The sequence below is a fragment of the Impatiens glandulifera genome, chromosome 4, assembly GCF_907164915.1.
Source record: "Impatiens glandulifera chromosome 4, dImpGla2.1, whole genome shotgun sequence".
Classification (NCBI taxonomy): Eukaryota; Viridiplantae; Streptophyta; class Magnoliopsida; order Ericales; family Balsaminaceae; genus Impatiens; species Impatiens glandulifera.
Window position 1 is genome coordinate 41462213 of NC_061865.1, and position 19619 is coordinate 41481831.

Consider the following 19619-nt stretch of genomic DNA (forward strand, 5'->3'; position numbering starts at 1 on the left):
GCACTAGTGAGTGGGAATTGGCTGGATTTTATCACCGCAAAGTCATTTGACTCGTTTTGTTGTTTTTTGTTTTCATCTTTTGGTATTATCCCCTAATCATTTATTTATTTATAGTAAAATTTAAGTACACATATGTACATTGTAGTTTAACCAATTTCATATTTAATTTAGGATTTATTGTATAAAATTTTAAATATATATATTTTTAATAATGCTTAATTTTTTTAAGAGGGGTTGATTATTGTAGTTGATTTTGGATCTTAGCGTGAATATGAAGGACAGATACGAATATATTTGAATACAAAATGGAAAGATTTAGACTCTTCGTCTAATTTTACATTAAAATATATATATATATATATATATATATATATTAATATATAATAATTCCTATACTTTTATTTTATTTATATATTTTTTCTTTTCATATTTATTAGATTGTTTATTATTATTATTTAATTTTATATATTTATTAATTATTTTATAATTTATATAATTATATATTAATAAATAATTATATATATACATAATAATAGTTATATTTATATTAATTATTTTATAATTTATATAATTATATATATTATATATATAATCACATATTTAAAATAAATAGTCAAAAACATACCTGAAACCATCACTAATTCAAAAATTCATTTCCAATCCAAAAACTTATTTTTAAACTCAAAAGAATATTATTAGAATATTTTTTCTTATACTAACATTTTAACCTTATTAATATTATCTATTTATTTATCAACTTTACATATTTAACCTCAATCTTTTCTTATTCATTTAATAAAATTAAGATAAAATTAATTATATATCAATAATTCACACACAACAAAATAATTCGTACCGTTTAAAATTATAAAATATAACGGAAAAATATAAAATAAATAAAATAAAATTTTAATTATAATAATTATACATTTAAAAATTATTATAACTTTTTATCTTAAAAATAAAAAAAGATAAGTTGAAGTATCAATATATATATATATATCAAAATATATATATATATATATATATATAAATATCAGAAATTATATATATAATATATAGATATATAGTTGAAGGACCATTTTAAAATAATTGCCAAAATTGTGGGATGAACAGTACCAACGTAGGAGGAGAGAGGGGAATGGAAACGCAAAATGCGTTTTTATTTGTCGGCCTGTTGCAAGAAAAAATGGCACGCAAAACCTATTATACATGCTCGTTGGAGATGGCACAAATATATATATATATATATAATTTTAAATTCAAATCAGTAATCACAAGTGGTATTGCGGTCAAAGTGTTCAAATTTCTTATATGAGATCATGGGTTCGAATATTTTTTAATGCGAATTTGAAAATGAGTATGACAATGGTGGTGGTATATATAGGATTAAGATACGTTGGTATAAAACTAAAATTACAATAGTAATTGTGATGGTATATATATGGGGATGAATAAATTAAAGGAGAATATATGGTGATATAAGACTAAAATGAGTATGACAATGGTGGTGGTATGTATGAGATTAAGATATTAAGATATGGTATAAAACTAAAATTACAATAGTAATTGTGGTGGTATATATATGGGGATGAATAAATTAAAGGAGAATATATGGTGATATAAGACTAAAATGAGTATGACAATGGTGGTGGTATGTATGAGATTAAGATATTAAGATATGTTGGTATAAGACTAAAATGAGGATGAAGATGGTATGTATGAGATTAAGATATGTTGGTATAAGACTAAAATGAGGATGAAGAAATTGAAGGAGGAAATATGGTGATATAAGACTAAAATAGTAATAGTGTTTGTATATGTGGATGAGAATTTGAGAAAATGTGTTGTTGCTTAGAAAAATCATTAAACAAAAAAGAATTTTGATCAAATTATCTGTATTGGTCTTCCTCTTCAGTTTGTTTATAAAATAGCTCAAACTAGATAAAATTATTATTGGCCCGTGGGTCTAAAATTACATAATATAAATATATTGTTTTTTCTATAAAATAAGTTGTTGCACTAAATCACAATTTGTAAGGGAGTAAGAAATATACGATAACGATGAAATATTTTTTGCAATGAACTCTTTCGATTCACATCCGTAAATCTTGACTACATTATTGAAATGGTAAAATTTAAGATATATTTTTTTTTATTGATTTATCATTATTATCAAGTATGAAAATTACAAAACTTTAATAGATTGTAGGTTTCATGTGTTTGATTACATTTTAATATATCACTTTATTTGACTTATTTAACTAGATTATCATTATTTTTTTTAATAATATAAGCCCACGTTTTCAATCTTCATTATATTAGTTATTAAAGAATCATGCAAATATTTACACCTTATATAATGCTCTAATATTACTCACGGTTTTCATATTTATTTTGAGTGTTTTGGTTCTAGAATTTCTATAAAACTTTTTTTGAGGAGCTGAGTAAATTTGGCGAGATTAAAAAGTTTAAATATTTATGACAATCTTGCAAACCACATGATAATAGTTTTAAGTCGATTATTTTTCTTAAATACAGTTTTTATTATATATTAATATATAAAAAATAGCATAATACAAGTTCGCAATATCTATATCCAAGCGACGAAGAATATGCAACAAATTTACCAAATAATTTGAGTGGATGCTTGATAATTTTCATTGATTATATATATATATATAATATTAATTTCTTATTATAATAATCATAAAGTTTTTCTAATGATGATTTATCAGGACGACCCGTCAATATTGGCATCTCATAAATGACAGACTTTCGTGAAGACACAAGTTATCAATGCGAGAAGAATATATACAATTGTTGTGCCTATTATACCTTAATGTCACGGGCTAAATTTTGAACGCTTGATTTTCCTTGACCCGTGCGGTACTAGGTTAGTATTGGCACAATGATAACTAGTCAACATGTTTGAAAATGCAAGAAGGAAACTTTAGAGTGAGAGCTTGGAGAATAAGATTGTATTCAATTACTTGGTGCTTGGTTTAATGACCAAGGCTTGTTTATATACAAGGGAGGAGATCATTCTAGATACTCCTTATCCTAAGTCTTTCTAGAGACTTCTAATATTTAATTACATTTAGCATGTCCTAGAGAATTCTAGAAACATCTTTAAACTATTTACATTAAGGACTTTCTAGAGAATTCCTTGGAAAGAAAGACCTAGGAACTTCTAGAGCATTCTAGAGAACTTTCTAGATAATTCCCTTTTATGGGCTGATTTTTCCATCAACTTAAGTGGGCCTTGACATTAAGCATTAAAAGATGTTGATAGTTAGTGAATTTTATATTATTTCTTACTCTTACAAAAATTAAAGAGTAATTGCAACTTCATTTTGCGTGTTAGAAATGTTTTTTTTAAAATAAAATATTATTTTTAAAAGATTTTTAAATGATCACTGACAATATTTTGAAATTAATTAAAAATAATTAATTTGGGGTTCAATTTTAAATAATTCGGAGATTTGCGGTAATTAACTACAATTTGATTTTCTAAAAATCATTGGTTTAAATTAATTATTAATTTAAAAGATTATTTATTTGAAATAAAGTCGCCAATTGATTTTTTTTTTTTGAAAATTAATAAAAATGGCATACGTGTACAAACGTATTGTCCAGAGTTTTCTTAGTTCGTAGTTTGGTGATTATCGAAAAAAGGCTTTCGTGCTTCATCCTCTGTACTTGTTTTAAAAATAGTCTCTACTTATAAATTTATCTTTTGAAAATCGGTTGTATAATGTTTTATTTTTATCGATTATTTTTCCGGTTATAAGCATGCATAATGTTTGTGTGTTATTTAAATAATTGTAAAAACAATTATTTAAATACTGATACATGTTGTTGATGATAACTTAGGGAGGAACATACCTGAAGAATATCAGTCATTTTAAAGGCACTAAGATTAAGACACTAAGATTTAAACATAAATCTCAAACAAGCCTTTATCAAAATATGTTTTTGTAGAAATGTCCCAAAAATATTTTGAAAGCATTTTCTAAGATTTTGAGATTTTTAGAAAATGGTTTGATGCTTCAAAATTATGAAAATAATTTTGGAATTTTGAAAACGGAACCAAACAGGCTTTATGACCAATGTCCTAAGCCTTGGGTTCGTTTTCATCGGTCGGAGTCTCGGACCCTCGGTCGGACCCATCGGTCTGGGCTAAGAAGCCTCGGTCGAGGTGCTAAGGACTCTCGGTCCTTGACTGAGATTATAGGTCGGGGTGTACAAACCACCAGCCATAGGTTATATTTGGGCTAATTCTATTGGTCATTGGTTTAACCTCTCGGTCTTGGGTGGAAGTCATCGGTCCTAGGTTCAAGAGTTCTCGGTCCTATGTATGACTTCTCAGTCGAATGTAAAAATCATCGGTCGAATCTAGGTTTAGACTAAAGATCCTCGGCCGGATCTCTCGATCCTTATTCAGACCTACTAGTCCCCAAGAGCATCAAAATTGTAGATTTTTCAATTTTGATGGAGGCTTGAATTCTTCACTCCAAGGGTCTGTGTAGCTTTACAAATCTCCAAGGAACATTTAGAATATCGGTTAGGATCGAAGACAACAGTAGAAAGGGGGGTTGAATACTGTTGTTCAATTTTTTACTTAAATGCGATTTTAATCCTATTAAGGATTGAAAATATGTTTTTATTTTTGGACAAATCGTAGCAAGCTTTTGGACGGTTTCAAGTGCGGAAAATGCTTGAAGGATTTGAAACGGAAGATATAAGAATGAGTGAAGCAATGAAAAGACAACACAAGATTTTATGGATATTCGGAGATAAAACTCTCATGTCACCCCTTCTTCTGTTTCTAGAAGAATTCACATAATGAATGTTTTAATTTATATGATTTTAGGTAAGTTTAAAAAAAATAATAAAACAATTTTAAATAAAACAAGTGGATAAAGGTAAGTTTTATCATATTTTTTAATAATCAGATAAAAATATTAAATTAAATTATAAAGTCACATTTTTTACTTAATTTTTTTTTTGGATTTTTATATGATTAAATGCACGGACTAAATTAAATGCTAGTTACAATAAAAATAAAATAATTGTTTACTTTATTACAAAGTCCTTTAACTAACACGCCAACAAAAAGAAACTCAAGGCAAAAAAAAAAAGCATTAATTAAGACATTCTCTATAAACATGGATAATTTGTTCTTTAATATTTTGAAAACATAAATGACTAAAAATTGATTTAGTTGTTCAACTATTTTAAAATTTAAAATTTTACTTATCTTTATATTGATAATTTAATTTTTGTAGTTTCATTTTAAAATAAACATGATATTAAAGAGAATAAAATATAAAAAACCCATTTTAATTATGATGGAAATATGTCCATCATAGTTTTGACAATATACAAATTATTTCAAACTTTATTTTTTATTGCAATATTTGTAAAAAAGTTCTCAGAAACAAAAATAGAAAAATGGTAAAGAGAGAATTTAAAAAATAAAATAAGAGAGGATTGAAAAAAAATGTGTAAAGTTCGCCTCATAAAATATATTTTATTAAAAGATCGGTCACAGATAATTTATTACACAATATCGTCATAAATGATTTATTATAAATTAATGTTACAAATAATTTGTCACAAATAATTTATTATAAATTATTGTCACAAATGACTAGTCATAAAATATCGTTACAAACGATTGGTTGCAAAATATCGTTAAACATTATTCGTCGCCTCTCAATGTCCCAAATTTATGTGTAAAATCGTAGCCCTATTACCTATTACTTCTTTAGCACATGTTCTTTTATGTTTTCGTAAATAATTTTGTAAGAAAATAATGAGAAACAATTATCAAATTTTGTATTTTCATTTTTTTTCTCATTTATATATATATGGAGACTTCAACACTTTCAATTAATAAGTTATCCAACCAATTAATAAAAATGTGATTTGTTTAATAATTTATTAATTATTTAAATAATTGTAATTGTATTTTGGATAAAAAATTAAAATATATTCATATATAATAATAAAATAATTTTAAAAAATAAATAAAATATATTTTAATATTTTGAGTTAATAAATTAAATGATATAATAAATTAATAATTTATTTTAATTATTATTTTTTTTTATCTAATCTTCTAGTTTAGTGGAAATAAGATTCGGATACTAAAAAAATAAAAAATTATAAGAATAATATATTAAATTTTAATATTTATTTAAATTTTAACAAATGGATTAATTTTATTTTTTATATATTATTTATATCTAGTCCATGATTTTTAACTAGTTTAGATAAAGTTCAGAAATAATTGATTTTCGGATTTTCCCACAAGAAAGCAGTAAAAATAAAGGCAACGACTTTGCGAAGATGCTATTGTGAACCATGACGGCAAAAGGGAGTTGCTTGATTGAAGACGATTGAAGAACCTGAACCTCTGAAAATGGAGGCTGTAACGGAGGGTCTCTGGGGGCTGACCGACTATCACGAGAAGAAGGGTGAAATCGCAAAGGCGGTGAAGTGCCTCGAAGCCATCTGCCAGAGTCATATCTCCTTCCTTCCTATAATAGAGGTTAAAACCCGGCTTCGCATCGCTACCCTTCTCCTCAAACACTCTGACAACGTTACTCACGCCAAGTCTCACCTCGAACGCTGTGTTAGTCCCCTTTTGCTCTCATTATATTCCGTTCCTACTAATAATTTGTTTACAATTTCAACAACTGGGGAATTCAAGCTTCCTCCTTCCAGCAAATGACACTTTGAATTTAAAATTTAGACCTTTAATTCTATCTTTTGGGTTGTTATGTTTCTAGATTTTCATTTGTTTGGATCAAATGTTAGTTCTACATTTGAAAAATCCAAGCTTTGTTAGGGTTCTTAATTAATTTCAATTTTCTTTCTCAGCAAGTGCTCTTGAAGTCCATTCCGTCATGCTTTGAATTGAAGTGCAGAACATATAGTTTACTAAGTCAGTGCTACCATATTGTGGAAGCTTTTCCCGCTCAAATGCAGATATTGTCCAAGGGTTTAGAGCTAACAGTTTCCTCTGGAGATCGGTAAGCTTGTCCAATGGGTTTCTGCTCCTTTTCCTTTAGGGTTTAATTTTCTCATTTTACAAATGTTAGTCGGATAAACTTGCAAAAGGTGTTGCTAATGCAGTCATCTAGAGTCTAACCAGATATATAGTATATGTGCCCAAGAATTATAGGAGTTATAAACTAGAACTTTTGGCAATTGAATACTTTAGAAACTCATTTTTTAGGCGTACAAATATGATTTGGACTCAATCTTGTTTTGGAGTCACCAAACTAGTGTTTATTGAATTGTAACTCTCAAGTTGTGGAGCTTGTTTGAAATAATCTGTTTTTTAAGAAGAAAAACACATTGTTTGATGGAGAAGTAGATTATTAGGGTTGAATGACTAAAATATCATTTGTATTCAATATGTGAAAATGTTATTAAACAAATAAAGTAAGGGTATTTTGGTATTTTAAGATTTGAATAGTTTGATTGATGATGTAATAAGTGGTTATTTGGATTAAATCCAAATCATCCTTCCATCAAACATGCCCGTGATGTACAATAAGTTGTTGAGCCATCAATTTTCATTTGCGTGTTATGTTCAACTTCATACATGACGAATAACAAGGCTAATATGAATGATTGGGAACATCTAAAAGTTGAAATGCCAATTATTTTTACTTTGATAAGAGTATTATTCTCCTATAGAGGAAGGACAAATATATACATTAAACTTAAAGTTCATATAAATCCTTACTGATCAAATACTGCAGTATTCTAAGCATGTTCATGGTCCTTTAACAAACATATAATCTACACTGATAATGGTAAGATTTTAATCATTAGTCTCTCATATGAGAATAGTCTTCATATTAGACCAAGTCTTGACTTCACAAGCTTTTTAGGATGAAAATATGTCATATTTAACGAATTTACACTTTTGATATTACTTTGTGTAGTCTTTGATCCTTCTTTTCAAATGAAAAATATTGCATTGGACTATTTTCTGACCCTACAATCCAAATTTGCATATTTCAAGCCAGAACAATATGTATAACATCAGATGAAAAAATTTACTACTTGTCTTCATTTTTAGATTCAATAATTGGTGATGGGCAAAGATAAAGAAGAGTTTAATGATTTCAGTGGCACGTGATTATCACTTTTTGGATGGATTTGGAATGCAGATTTGGGAACAATGAACTTTATTTTAATGGAAGACACCTTAGCGGAGTTGACTTACTTTTTTCCCTCTTCATTTCATTTGGTTGTTATGACTCACATTTTCTGTGATATGTGTTTTACTATTTTCAATCTTTTTAACAAAAAAAGATTTTTTCTCATTATAGATCAATATTCTTCTGAAGGTTTGCAGGGAAGCTGTGGTTTTGCAATTTCACTTCACAGCTTGCAAATGCTTTGATAATTGAAGGAAACTATCAAGGATCAATATCTACTCTGCAAGATGGCTATAAATGGGCGTCAGAAATGTTATGCCCAGAGTTACAGGTCTGTTTAAATTGTAGAAAACAAGAGAATTATTACTGATAAGATTATAGAAATTTGTGTTTATAATGAACACTGAATACACACTTATATGATTTCTTAACTAATTGCATTGTCTAATTACAATTATTCTTTGCTAGCAACCGTATAGAAATTTATTCTTTAATTTTCCAGTACTCGTCCTTGAACCCAAATTGGTTAATAACATCTTCACTTCTTCGGTTTGCCAAAGCATAAAATGTAGCGGACAGATAACTAGAAACATACTATTTGTCTATCAGGCATTGTAAAACGCATCTAAAAATTTGTATTTGGATCTCCATGATGTTTCACCACTGTTGATGTGACTTTTGCATCAGCTGGGGATTAATGAAAATAGATCCACTCTTAAAAAAACTCATTTATCCTCATAAAGTCTGTACCAACTTTATCACATTAGCTGTCAAATTCCCTAAGCACAAACAAGAAGTTTTATTTGGGTGGTGTTCAGTTGGAACTTAAGGAAAGATGTACATTAGGATAATAAGAGGAAAGAGCCAAGTTAGGATAGATTACTAAGGTACTATTGCGTGGATATATCTGAAGAAACCTTTTAGATCATGCCATATAATTTTAGTACTATATAAAATCACTGGAGAGGTTTTATTTATTAGGCACATTATAATGAATATTCAATACCCATACATAGGATTATATTTAGTTCGGTCAGCAAATCTAAGTATGATCATATCCTTACTTGTTGATGTACTTGTTCTCTTGTATTGTACTAAAATCTAGTTCAATGCCTCCATTAGTTGAATGTGGTTTTTACGGTTCACTATCAGCTGGCAGTATCTATAGGACAAAAATGATAACATGATCTATACATTTGGGCCCAGTTTTTTGTTTTCTACATTTGTAGTTTGTTGTCACATGTATTCCACAAGACCTTGACTGCCCGTAAGGTGTAGTGGTTTTATGATTGTACCAGAATATTTGTGTGCTTTCTAATTCTCTTTCTGAATGGTGAATCAGATGTTTTTTGCAACTTCCATGTTGCATGTTCACCTAATGATGTGCGATGATCAGAGTACGACTGAGACAGCTATTAAAAATTGCAATGAGTTGTGGGATTCCATCGAGGAAGGAAAAGTAAGTTATAGTAAAGTTGAAACAATGGGCTATTTGTTCAGTAGATTGTTGTAAGTTCCATAATGTGTATCTGCCACTTATCTGATATCTGGACTAACTATTTTTTTCTGTTGTCATTGGGAAGAGACAACAATGCACTGGTCTATTCTTTTACTATCAGTTGCTGCACATTTTCTTCCTACTCCGTATCTGTGATTTCAAAAATGCTGGTCAACACGTAGAAACACTTGACACTGCTATGAAGGCTGACATGCAAAGGAACAGGTATATTCAGGATCTCAAAACAGAGCTTGAAAAAGTAAATCTGAGTCTCTCCCATACCCACTTAAATCATAAAGAGAAGTCAGCTCTTTCCCGAAAACAAGGTCAGCTGCTACAACATCTTAGTAGTATTGCTGGATCATCATCTCATGGCAAAACAACTTTGGAACCTGCATATTTTGGTAATATAAGAAGGGCCTTGGAGGATAAGCTAGAGTTAGCACCATCACCTATTAATGGGGAGTGGCTCCCAAAAAGTGCTGTATATGCCGTTGTTGAACTTATGGTCATTGTCCTTGGCCGACCAAAAGGAAACTTTAAGGAGTGTGTGAAGCGCATCCAATCTGGGATCCAAAGTATTCAAGGTTGATTCCTTGTTATTGATTTACTTTAAATATGAAGACTTAGATTAGTAAATCTACATATTAGAAGTAAATTACCTTATATTCTGCAGAAGATTCACCTAGGTGATAACTTGTCATGTTTAAAACCTTCTTCTATTAACTGAACTCTTCTGCTGAATGATGTTGACATGCTTTTATTAAACACTCTTGGATGTAATATTCTGTGTTCCTCTTTTTGTGTACTTCCCTGTTTGTTCAGACATCTGGATTTCTGCTCCATGTATGCAGTGCTATAGACAGGACCTTTTGTTCAAGTGCCTTTAGATGAAAATGTATTTAAACTGCCTTTGTTGCAAATAAGTGAATCTTTTGAAGATTTCAAATGAGTAAGCTGGAAATATGGAAAGATTAACATGACATTCTTTATTTACTTAAATAGATATAAAATGAGATGTCTATATCTTAAAATTTGTTTTGCTAGATCAGATCAATAGTTTAAATATTTTGTTGTTAAAATTTATCCAATCTACCTTTCTTGCAAAAATTACAGTGGACATATCTTTTTTCCTTGAACCATAAATTCCCAACTGTTCTAGTTGTTGCTAAAAATTAGTTGGATTTCTGTAAACATTATTTTTAAAACCTTAATCTTCTCAAGTGTTTAATCCCAATTTTTCCCACTTGTAAATCTATGCTGATACTTGACAATTGTTTAATGCAGATGAGCTGGTGAAACTTGGGATCACTGATAATGTGGGAGGTGTGTTATCTATCTATAGTGATTTGACAATTTCTAAGGTGGAATGTGATAAGCTAGTTAACGAATACAGTCGTAACCTAGCTTAGAGATTGGGTTAATACCTCAAACAAGAATTTAGAATATGAGTTTGAGAAAGAATTCCTCAATTGAGGTGTGAGTATCTTACAATTGAGCAGTGAGATGAGATACAGAAGAATGAGAACAAAGAGATAGAATGAAGGTGAGATTAGGTAGAACCTGTAGAGTGAAGCGTCAATAATGTCTGCTCTTCCTTCCCGCATTCTTTTCTTTTTATTGTAACTGCAATAATTATTCCCACTGTGGCTGAATGCCTGATTTAATATAATTGCTTCTGCTGAGTAGAATTACTATATTGCTTTTATTTGATCCCCTTGCTGACCTTGCTTAACAACTTGCCTAGTCAGCTTATTATCTAGGGTTAGTTAACTAATCCTAGAATTCATTCATATCAATAGCCTCCCCCTCCCATTCAAATCTTGTTCGGTTCCGAACAAGAGTTGTGGAAGAAGCCGGTAAATTCCATGTGTGCATAAAATCAGGAAACCTCATTTCCAATTCAGACTCATCCTCCCATGTAGTATCTTCATCAGGGGTGTGTGCCTAACGAATTAAGAACTGGCTAATGCTAGAACCCTCTTTCCACATATACCCCTCTCATCTAATATAACTGTTGGAGTTTTGGGAATTCTTCTTGTAGTAGAGGTAAACGTGGAACTGCCATAGAAATGCCTATCTTTTTCTTCAACTGTGAAACATGTAGAACATTGTGCATCTTAGCTGTTTTGGGAATATCAATTTTATATGCTACATTGCCTACCTTAGCCATGATTCGAAAAGGGCAATAAAACCTTGGGCTCAATTTGTGTCTTCCCTTCAATAAAAGAATGCATGAAAGGCTGTAATTTCAGAAAGACCCAATCATCCAATTCATAATTACAATCAACCCTCTTTGGAAGAGCAAACTTCTCTCTAAAGGCGGCAGACTAGTTCTCGTGAAGAACTCTCTTGCCACAATTTCCACTTTCACTATGTCCCTCTTCCCAATCCCAGTCTCAATGGCGAACAAAATTGAATCCGTCATGAGAAACTTTCTTTGAGGTAACACTAACTCGACATGGATCACTCATCTGGTCAGGTGGGACATTACAAAACTTAGCAACTCTGAAGATAGTCTTGGAATAAAGGACATCTCTTTTTAACACTTCTTTTCTTGGCAAGTGGTGGTGGAGGTTTAAAAATGAGAATGCCAGTCTTTAGAGGAATGTCGTCATTGCCATTTATGGACTTCGCGATAATGAATGGAGATCTCACAAGAGTAGTTGCCTCAAGAGGCACATTACAAGAACATGGAAGACACTATCCTTCTTATTGGGCAACGGAAAGAAAATTAATTTTTGGAACGACACGTGGCATCCGAGGGGGAAACTGGTTGACTCCTTCCGGACTTATACGAGTTCTCTAATAAAAAAAAGTTAGAGTGGCTGGCTGCTATAGACTTACTTTCAGCCTCACTGAAAGGAGAATCACATTGCATCGCCGCCTTTCGCTCGCTGAAGAGGTCAGACTGACCAGTGGAGACCCTTATGCAAGTTACAATTCAACCGGAGTCTGACGATAGTTTCATTCCGACTGGCTTCCCGGATTTTAAGACTAGTGTCATCTATTCTTATGTAATGACAGATTGAGGTAAGCTTGTCTTTTCGGAAGAGGTGGGAGTGGGGCAGGGGTAATCCTGGATGTTAGTCCAATTACTTTACATGCGACCATCCAAGGGGCGCCAACTCGGTTCCCTTGGAAGGAAGTGTGAAAAGCAAAAATCCCTTCTAGTTTTTTTTTATTGCATGGGAAGCAATCTGCAGGGGAGTTTGAGTTTTAATTACTGCCAAACTTATAAAGAAGGTGATGCATTGGCCGGTGTTGTCTCTGTAAAGAAGAATGAGGAAACTTTAGATCACATTCTTCTCCATTGTGACTTCGTCAGAGACATGTGTGCCCTTTTATAGAACATTCTCAACTTTCATTGGGACATGACACTTACCGTCGCTGACTCTTTGGAAAAATGGATAAGGTGGGGAGCAAGCAATAACCACTAACATCTGTGACTATTGAAAGTCTGTACCCTTAAGCATACCCTTAAGCATGTGGAGGAAAATTTGGAAAGAAAGGAATAGAAGAGCATTCCAAGAGAAAAGTTTTGAAGCTAAAAGAATCAAAGGCTTTATGCTCCATGCAATTGCTTCTATTCGAAAAAGTTCGGGTTGAGAATTTTTGATCTTATTAGCATTATCTTTTTTGTCCATTTCTGTTATTTTGTTTTTGTTTCTCTTTTCTCTTCCATCTGTAATTCTTTAACGCATCTTGCGTTTACTTTTAATAAAAATTTGACTTTTAAAAAAATTGGGGGACTAGCCTTAAATGCTTCAAATGTAGAGGAAAAATTGGAAAGAAAGGAATAGAAGAGCCTTCTAAGAGAAAGTTTTGGAGCTAAAAGAATCAAAGGCTTTATACTGCTCCATGCATTTGCTTCTATTCGAAAAAGTTCGGGTTGAGAATTTTTGATCTTATTGGCATTATCTTTTTTGTCCATTTTTGTTCGTTTGTTTTTGTTTCTCTTCTCTCTTCTATCTGTAATTCTGTAACGCATCTTGCGTTTTCTTTTAATGAAAAGTTGACTTTTAAAAAAATAAAAATTGTGGACCAGCCTTAAATGCTTCAATTGTGGAGGAAAATTTGGAAAGAAATGAATAGAAAAGCATTACAAGAGAAAAAATTTGGAGCTAAAAGAATCAAAGGCTTTATGCTCCATGCATTTGCTTCTATTCGAAAAAGTTCGGATTGAGAATTTTTTATCTTAATGGCATTATCTTTCTGTCCATTTCTGTTCTTTTGTTTTTGTTTCTCTTCTCTTCTCTCTTCCATTTGTAATTCTGTAACGCATCTTGCGTTTTCTTTTAATGAAAAGTTGACTTTTAAAAAAATTGGAGGACCAGCCTTAAATGCTTCAAATGTTCCTTCCAATTCTTTTTTTAAATCAGGATATCATAACAAAAATACAATGGCAACTTCTTCATTAGGGTTTGAACAGCACATTCATTAACCTTTAGAATGTAGAAGGTGCGTCTGTTAACCCAAAACCATAACAACAAATTTGGAAAGTGGGAGAAGTGGCCTACAAGTTGGAGATTCCTACCACCGCAAAAATGCATAACGTCATACATATCTCTCAATTGAAGAAAAAGATGGGGAATTTGATAGCTCAACCTCATGTTTCTAACTTCCAACATATTGCTTCAGCTGTTCCAAAAGTTATCCTCAATGAAAGAGTTATTTGGGAGGACCATGCTAGTGTGGGCCAATATTTGGTAAGGTGGGCTAATGCTTCAGATGAAGATGCAACGAGGGAAGACGAGTCCTTCCTCGATGAACAGTTTCCTCAATTCGTTCTATCTGTGAGTATATCAGCTTCTCCTACTTTTGAGATCGTTGAAGCTGAACTAATGTTGAAGGGAAGGCTAATGTTTAAGAGTTAGGTTAACTAACCCATAGGGCGTTATAGCCTGGTCAGTAGTAGAATAAGTTGGAAGCTGCTGCAACCTACAAGTCCTTTTCAGGTATTTGGGCTAACGATAAATGAGCGCTAACGATAAATAGGTGGTTAAGGGCATATAAAAGGATAGTAAGGGCAGAAAAAGAAGTTATGCCATTATTGAGAAATTAACTTGAATTTATTGAAGGTTCTCACTCTATCTCATCTCTTACAATTCATCTAGCCTCATCTTCTACCATTCTAACCCCTATCTCAACTACAATTATAAGATCATCTACTATTGCTATTCCTATTCTTTCTCATTTCATACTCTAGTTCTTCTACAATACATCCAAGAAAGAATCAAGGTATTAATTGATTGATCGATCTAGGTTTTTCTCTTGTTCTAATTAGCACTGTATCACAAGAATTAGAAGAATCAAGGTATTAATTGATTGATCGAGCTAGGTTTTGCTCTTGTTCTAATTAGCACTGTTTCACAAGAATTAGAATATGAGTTGAGAAAAAATTTCACGCAATTGAGCTAGGAGATGAGATAGAAGTAAGGTGAGATTAGGTAGAATATGTAGAAAGAAACTCGAATAATGTCTGCCTATCCTTACTTCTTTTCTTTTTATTGTAACTGCAATAACTGTTCCCTCAAGTTCCCGCCAATTCCTTTTATTTACTGCTTTGGCTAACTGCCTTATTTAATATAATTGCTGCTGCTGAGTTAAATTACTATAATGTCCTGCCAGTTAACAATTTATTTGATCATTTATCCCCTCTTCTAGCCTAGCGGCAAAAAGAGGTGGATACCAACCCTAAGTTCTTGGGTTCGAGCCCGTCGGGCGGCAAGTTCTGCGCCTGGTTAAATGATTAAGTGTGTTTGCGGGCTACATACTTAATTTGTTGTCCCATTTTTTTTTTATTTGATCCTTTATTGACGTTGCGTAACCAACTTGCCTAATCAGCTTATTATCTTGGCTTAGTTAACTAACCCTAGAACTCATTCATATCCGAATGCCAAATGTGTATATTCAGTCATAGTCATTTCCAAGTGGTTTATATATCTGTAAACAATTTATCACTAGATATGTACTTCGCTTTTATCTAACTTGGACTTTTGTGATCTTATATGGAGCAGAATCGGTCTTGCAACGCTCAACAATGTGGATGGCTGGTGTCTACTTAATGCTTCTAATGCAATTCTTGGAAAATAAAGTTGCTATGGAGCTAACACGGTCAGAATTCGTTGAAGCACAAGAGGTCACTTTCATGTCCTGTTGTAATTCTCCTTCATTTTTATATTTCTTCATGTAATTGGATATAAGAACAACATTTTTGATATAATAACAAAATGAAACTCAACCCAACATTTTTGATATAAGAGCAATAGCCTTGATCCTCTCTCTCTCCACCCACTTTCTTTTGGTTAGACTAGTAAATTTTTTATATTTAATTCAAATTCTTTAAGACGGTAACTGATGTCTAGAACTTAATATTGTTTGTTCAGTCTTGCCAAATGATTGAACCAATTTTTTTTCTAGATGCTTAAATTGATATGATATGGAAGTGGATTTAAATTTATTTGATGCATATTAATTTAACATTTATCTTTACAGGCTCTGGTGCAGATGAGGGACTGGTTTGTTCATTTTCCGACAACTTTACAGGATTTTGAAAACATTATTGAGATGCTTAGGGGACAGTATGCTCATTCTGTTGGCTGTTATAGCGACGCTGCTTTTCATTTTATTGAAGCAGGCAAGGTAATGTGAAAAATAGCAAAAACTTGTGAAGGAACTTTAGTTGGTTAGATCATGATAACACCAGTTTATTAGCACTTCTCTAAAGTCTAAATAGAAAGACTCTCAACCTTCTCCAAAATTTTGAAGATTATCTATAAAAACATGTTTCGTGTCCAACTCCTCTTTGTTACCTTAGTAATTTAGTTTTGTTTACAACTCCTTTTTGACATTCAAAAAAGAATTTACACCAGGAAGATATAATGTTGAATTATGGAAAACGTAATCCTTTTCTAGACATTATTGTGCACTTATCTTTTCTTCTAAAATTGAGTTTCTAACATAGATCTGCGACCCACAGAATGTTTGAGAATATACACTACAGACACGTTACTAAAACAACAGAAGGGTCTCTTTATAGGAAAAGAGAAAAAACACACAAGTGTCGGCCGAATTGGGAGTGTGAGACTAGCATAATTTAGAAACACAAGAGCATTCACTTAAGAATTTTTATTTCAGTGCAATTGTCTCTTTGTAAACAAGAGAAAAGGAGGTTGGGGGAGGGTAGACAAGTTTCTATTTTTGTGATGGAACCCATAATCACCTATTAGCGTGTACTATAGTTACTTTTGGGAATATTATAAGAACCTACAAGTCACATTAAATCTCGATTATGCTATATGCTATTCCTAGTTTTTATTCTCAAGGCGCACACCCTATTTGATCCTATTTCATTTGTATCAGATGACTGAAAATAAATCGACACAAGCTATGTGCCACATCTATGCCGCTGTCTCTTACATTTGTATTGGTGATCCAGAATCTGCTGCACAGGTTAACTATATTTTATTATTGGAGTTCATTGGTGTTATTTATGTCCTTTTTAGATAGGAAGTATGACTACTATTAATAATAATGAAATGTGATATTTTTTACCAGGCATTTGATCTAGTTGGACCAGTTTACAATATTGTGGATTCTTTTGTTGGTGTGCGTGAGAAAACCAGCATCCTACTTGCGTATGGATTCTTATTGATCAGGCAACAAAATCTACAAGAGGCCCGGTATATCATTTACCATCTCATTAACAATGATTTTGTTTCTTCAACTAACTTCCTCCCTCTACTGTCAACTCTATGCGTCAATTTCTTTCCCTTCCTCAACCCAGAAGAAAAAATTAACCATAAAGAAGGATAGAAAGGAAAAGGTCATCAACAGGATTTTTAGGAAAATATCTTCTGTATTTAATATTTAAATATTATAAAAATTAAAGTATCCAAATAACCCTTAATCACAAAGCCCAATTTATTTTGAACGGAGGGAACTGAATTTGAGCCCAAAATATTAGCAAGAGCCAATGAATTTGAGACATCCCCAAGAAGAACATCTTTGATCTTTAACCCTAACAGGCCTTCAAAAGAATAAGAATTTGTCCAAGTATTGTTCTACTCCACAACACTTATTTCTCCAATAATTGGGTCTGTCCAAATTGGCTAACAACTTTCTTGCAGGGTTCGCTTGGCAACTGGCTTGCAGATTGCGCATAACCATTTGGGGAATCTTCAACTTGTTTCTCAGTATCTAACTATTCTTGGCCACTTGGCACTTGCTCTTCATGACACTGGGCAAGCTAGAGAGATCTTGAGATCCTCCCTTACATTGGCTAAGAAGGTCTGTGATATACCAACTCAAATATGGGTAGTATCAAATTTGACAGGTAATTTTATCTTGCATTATTCTAAAGTTTGATAACAACGATGTATCTTGAATCTTGATAGAGTGGATACCTAAACATATTCATCTGATGGTGTTATCTTGCAATTTGTAGAATGAAAAATGTGGAGAGGGTTTGATTGTTAGAAATTAAATTTTAATGCACATCCTTTTCACCTTGACTCAATGCACTAAAAACAGAATAATCGATAAATAAGTTTGGCTTTATTGTTCTCCTATTAAGCTTTGATTCATCAATACAAATAATATGTTTTGGGGATGGCTGGGCAATTAATTACAGTTAGGGTCCCCGTTATTTGAACTACTATGAAGAAAGCCTCCCTCTGTTATTTTTTATTTATTCAATACTATCAATAAAATGAGTTCATTTATTGAAGCACTATAGACTATTTCATCCCACTTATGGGTCATTTCATAAAAAACTTGTGAACCCTGGTTACTTGAGAAATGACATAGCAAATGAACCTTTTTTTTATCTCACTTGACCTAATCCAACTGTCTTGTCAGTATGCAGATCATGTCATCACAATAAGATGAAAATAAAGTGAGTTTAAGTTGCATATCTTTGGTGAGATTAGGAACAGATAACAGATTGAATGAAATGGGGTATTAGTCATGACCACCATCTTCTCTATTAAATAAATTGGGTCAAATGGGAAAGAAAAATTAAGGGCATGTGTGATGTGGGATTATTTTGTAATTATCTGTTTTTTTCGGAAAAATATAATAATGATTATTTTTTATGAAAAGTTAATTATTTGGGTCAAATGACCAAAATGCCCTTAGTATGCGATATTTTTTAAAAAGTTATAAAGAATAAAGCAAGGCTATTTTAGTATTTTGATTGATGATGGATGAGCATTTAATAGTTAGTTTAAATGGTTCGACCTAAATTGTTATCATCTCAAGTTTCATCCTCTTTGCTTTGTACATGCTTGTTTGCAGCTTTATACCAGCAGTTAGGTGAAAAAGGAAATGAAATGGAGAATATTGAATATCATACAAAAAAGATGGATGATCTACAGAAAAGACTCAATGACGCATGTTCATCAATTCATCACATTGAGCTGGTAAGTGTGAAAATTACTAATCTAGCTCTCGGCATCATCCTAGTTTCTCATCAAAAAGAAAGTTAGCGGTTGAATTATACATATAATGCATTCATTTTAACAGATTGATAGAACAAAGATTAAAGTCAATCCAAATCAAGAGGTTGATGGAAAGCGTTTTGCGGTTACTCCACTGAGAGGCAGCAATCTTGACATTCCCGAGTCAGTTGGTCTGTCGCACTTAACTTCATCTGCTCCGTCTAGGCTTAGGGATTTAGACATTGGCAGAGGTGGGAAGAGGAAACTGTAGTTTGCTTGTATTTTTAGTTTTCAAATGTTTATTTTATTTTCTTGGATAGTTTTAAATGTTATGTATCATATGGGATGTTGATACAAATCTATAGCTCTGTAAGAGCCACAAAATATAAAATATAAAGATGTTTGAAGCTTGGTGTTCTGTACAACTTTTTATAGGCTGTTAAAAAAATTCACATCTAAAGTTTGAATTTTGTATATAAATCTATTGCAATT

General features: G+C 31.7%; 1 protein-coding gene across 1 annotated transcript; it reads left to right on the forward strand.

The window, feature by feature from the left end:
- Positions 1-6342: 6342 nt before the first annotated feature.
- On the forward strand, positions 6343-19534 carry LOC124933864 (sister chromatid cohesion protein SCC4). The gene is made up of 13 exons (XM_047474305.1): positions 6343-6643; positions 6892-7043; positions 8376-8517; positions 9529-9645; positions 9770-10271; positions 10972-11010; positions 15705-15826; positions 16183-16329; positions 17050-17139; positions 17245-17369; positions 17817-18022; positions 18985-19109; positions 19213-19534. Exons 1-13 carry the CDS (start codon positions 6431-6433, stop codon positions 19396-19398), a joined length of 2166 nt encoding a protein of 721 aa, XP_047330261.1. The 5' UTR covers positions 6343-6430; the 3' UTR covers positions 19399-19534.
- The last annotated feature ends 85 nt before the right edge of the window (positions 19535-19619 follow it).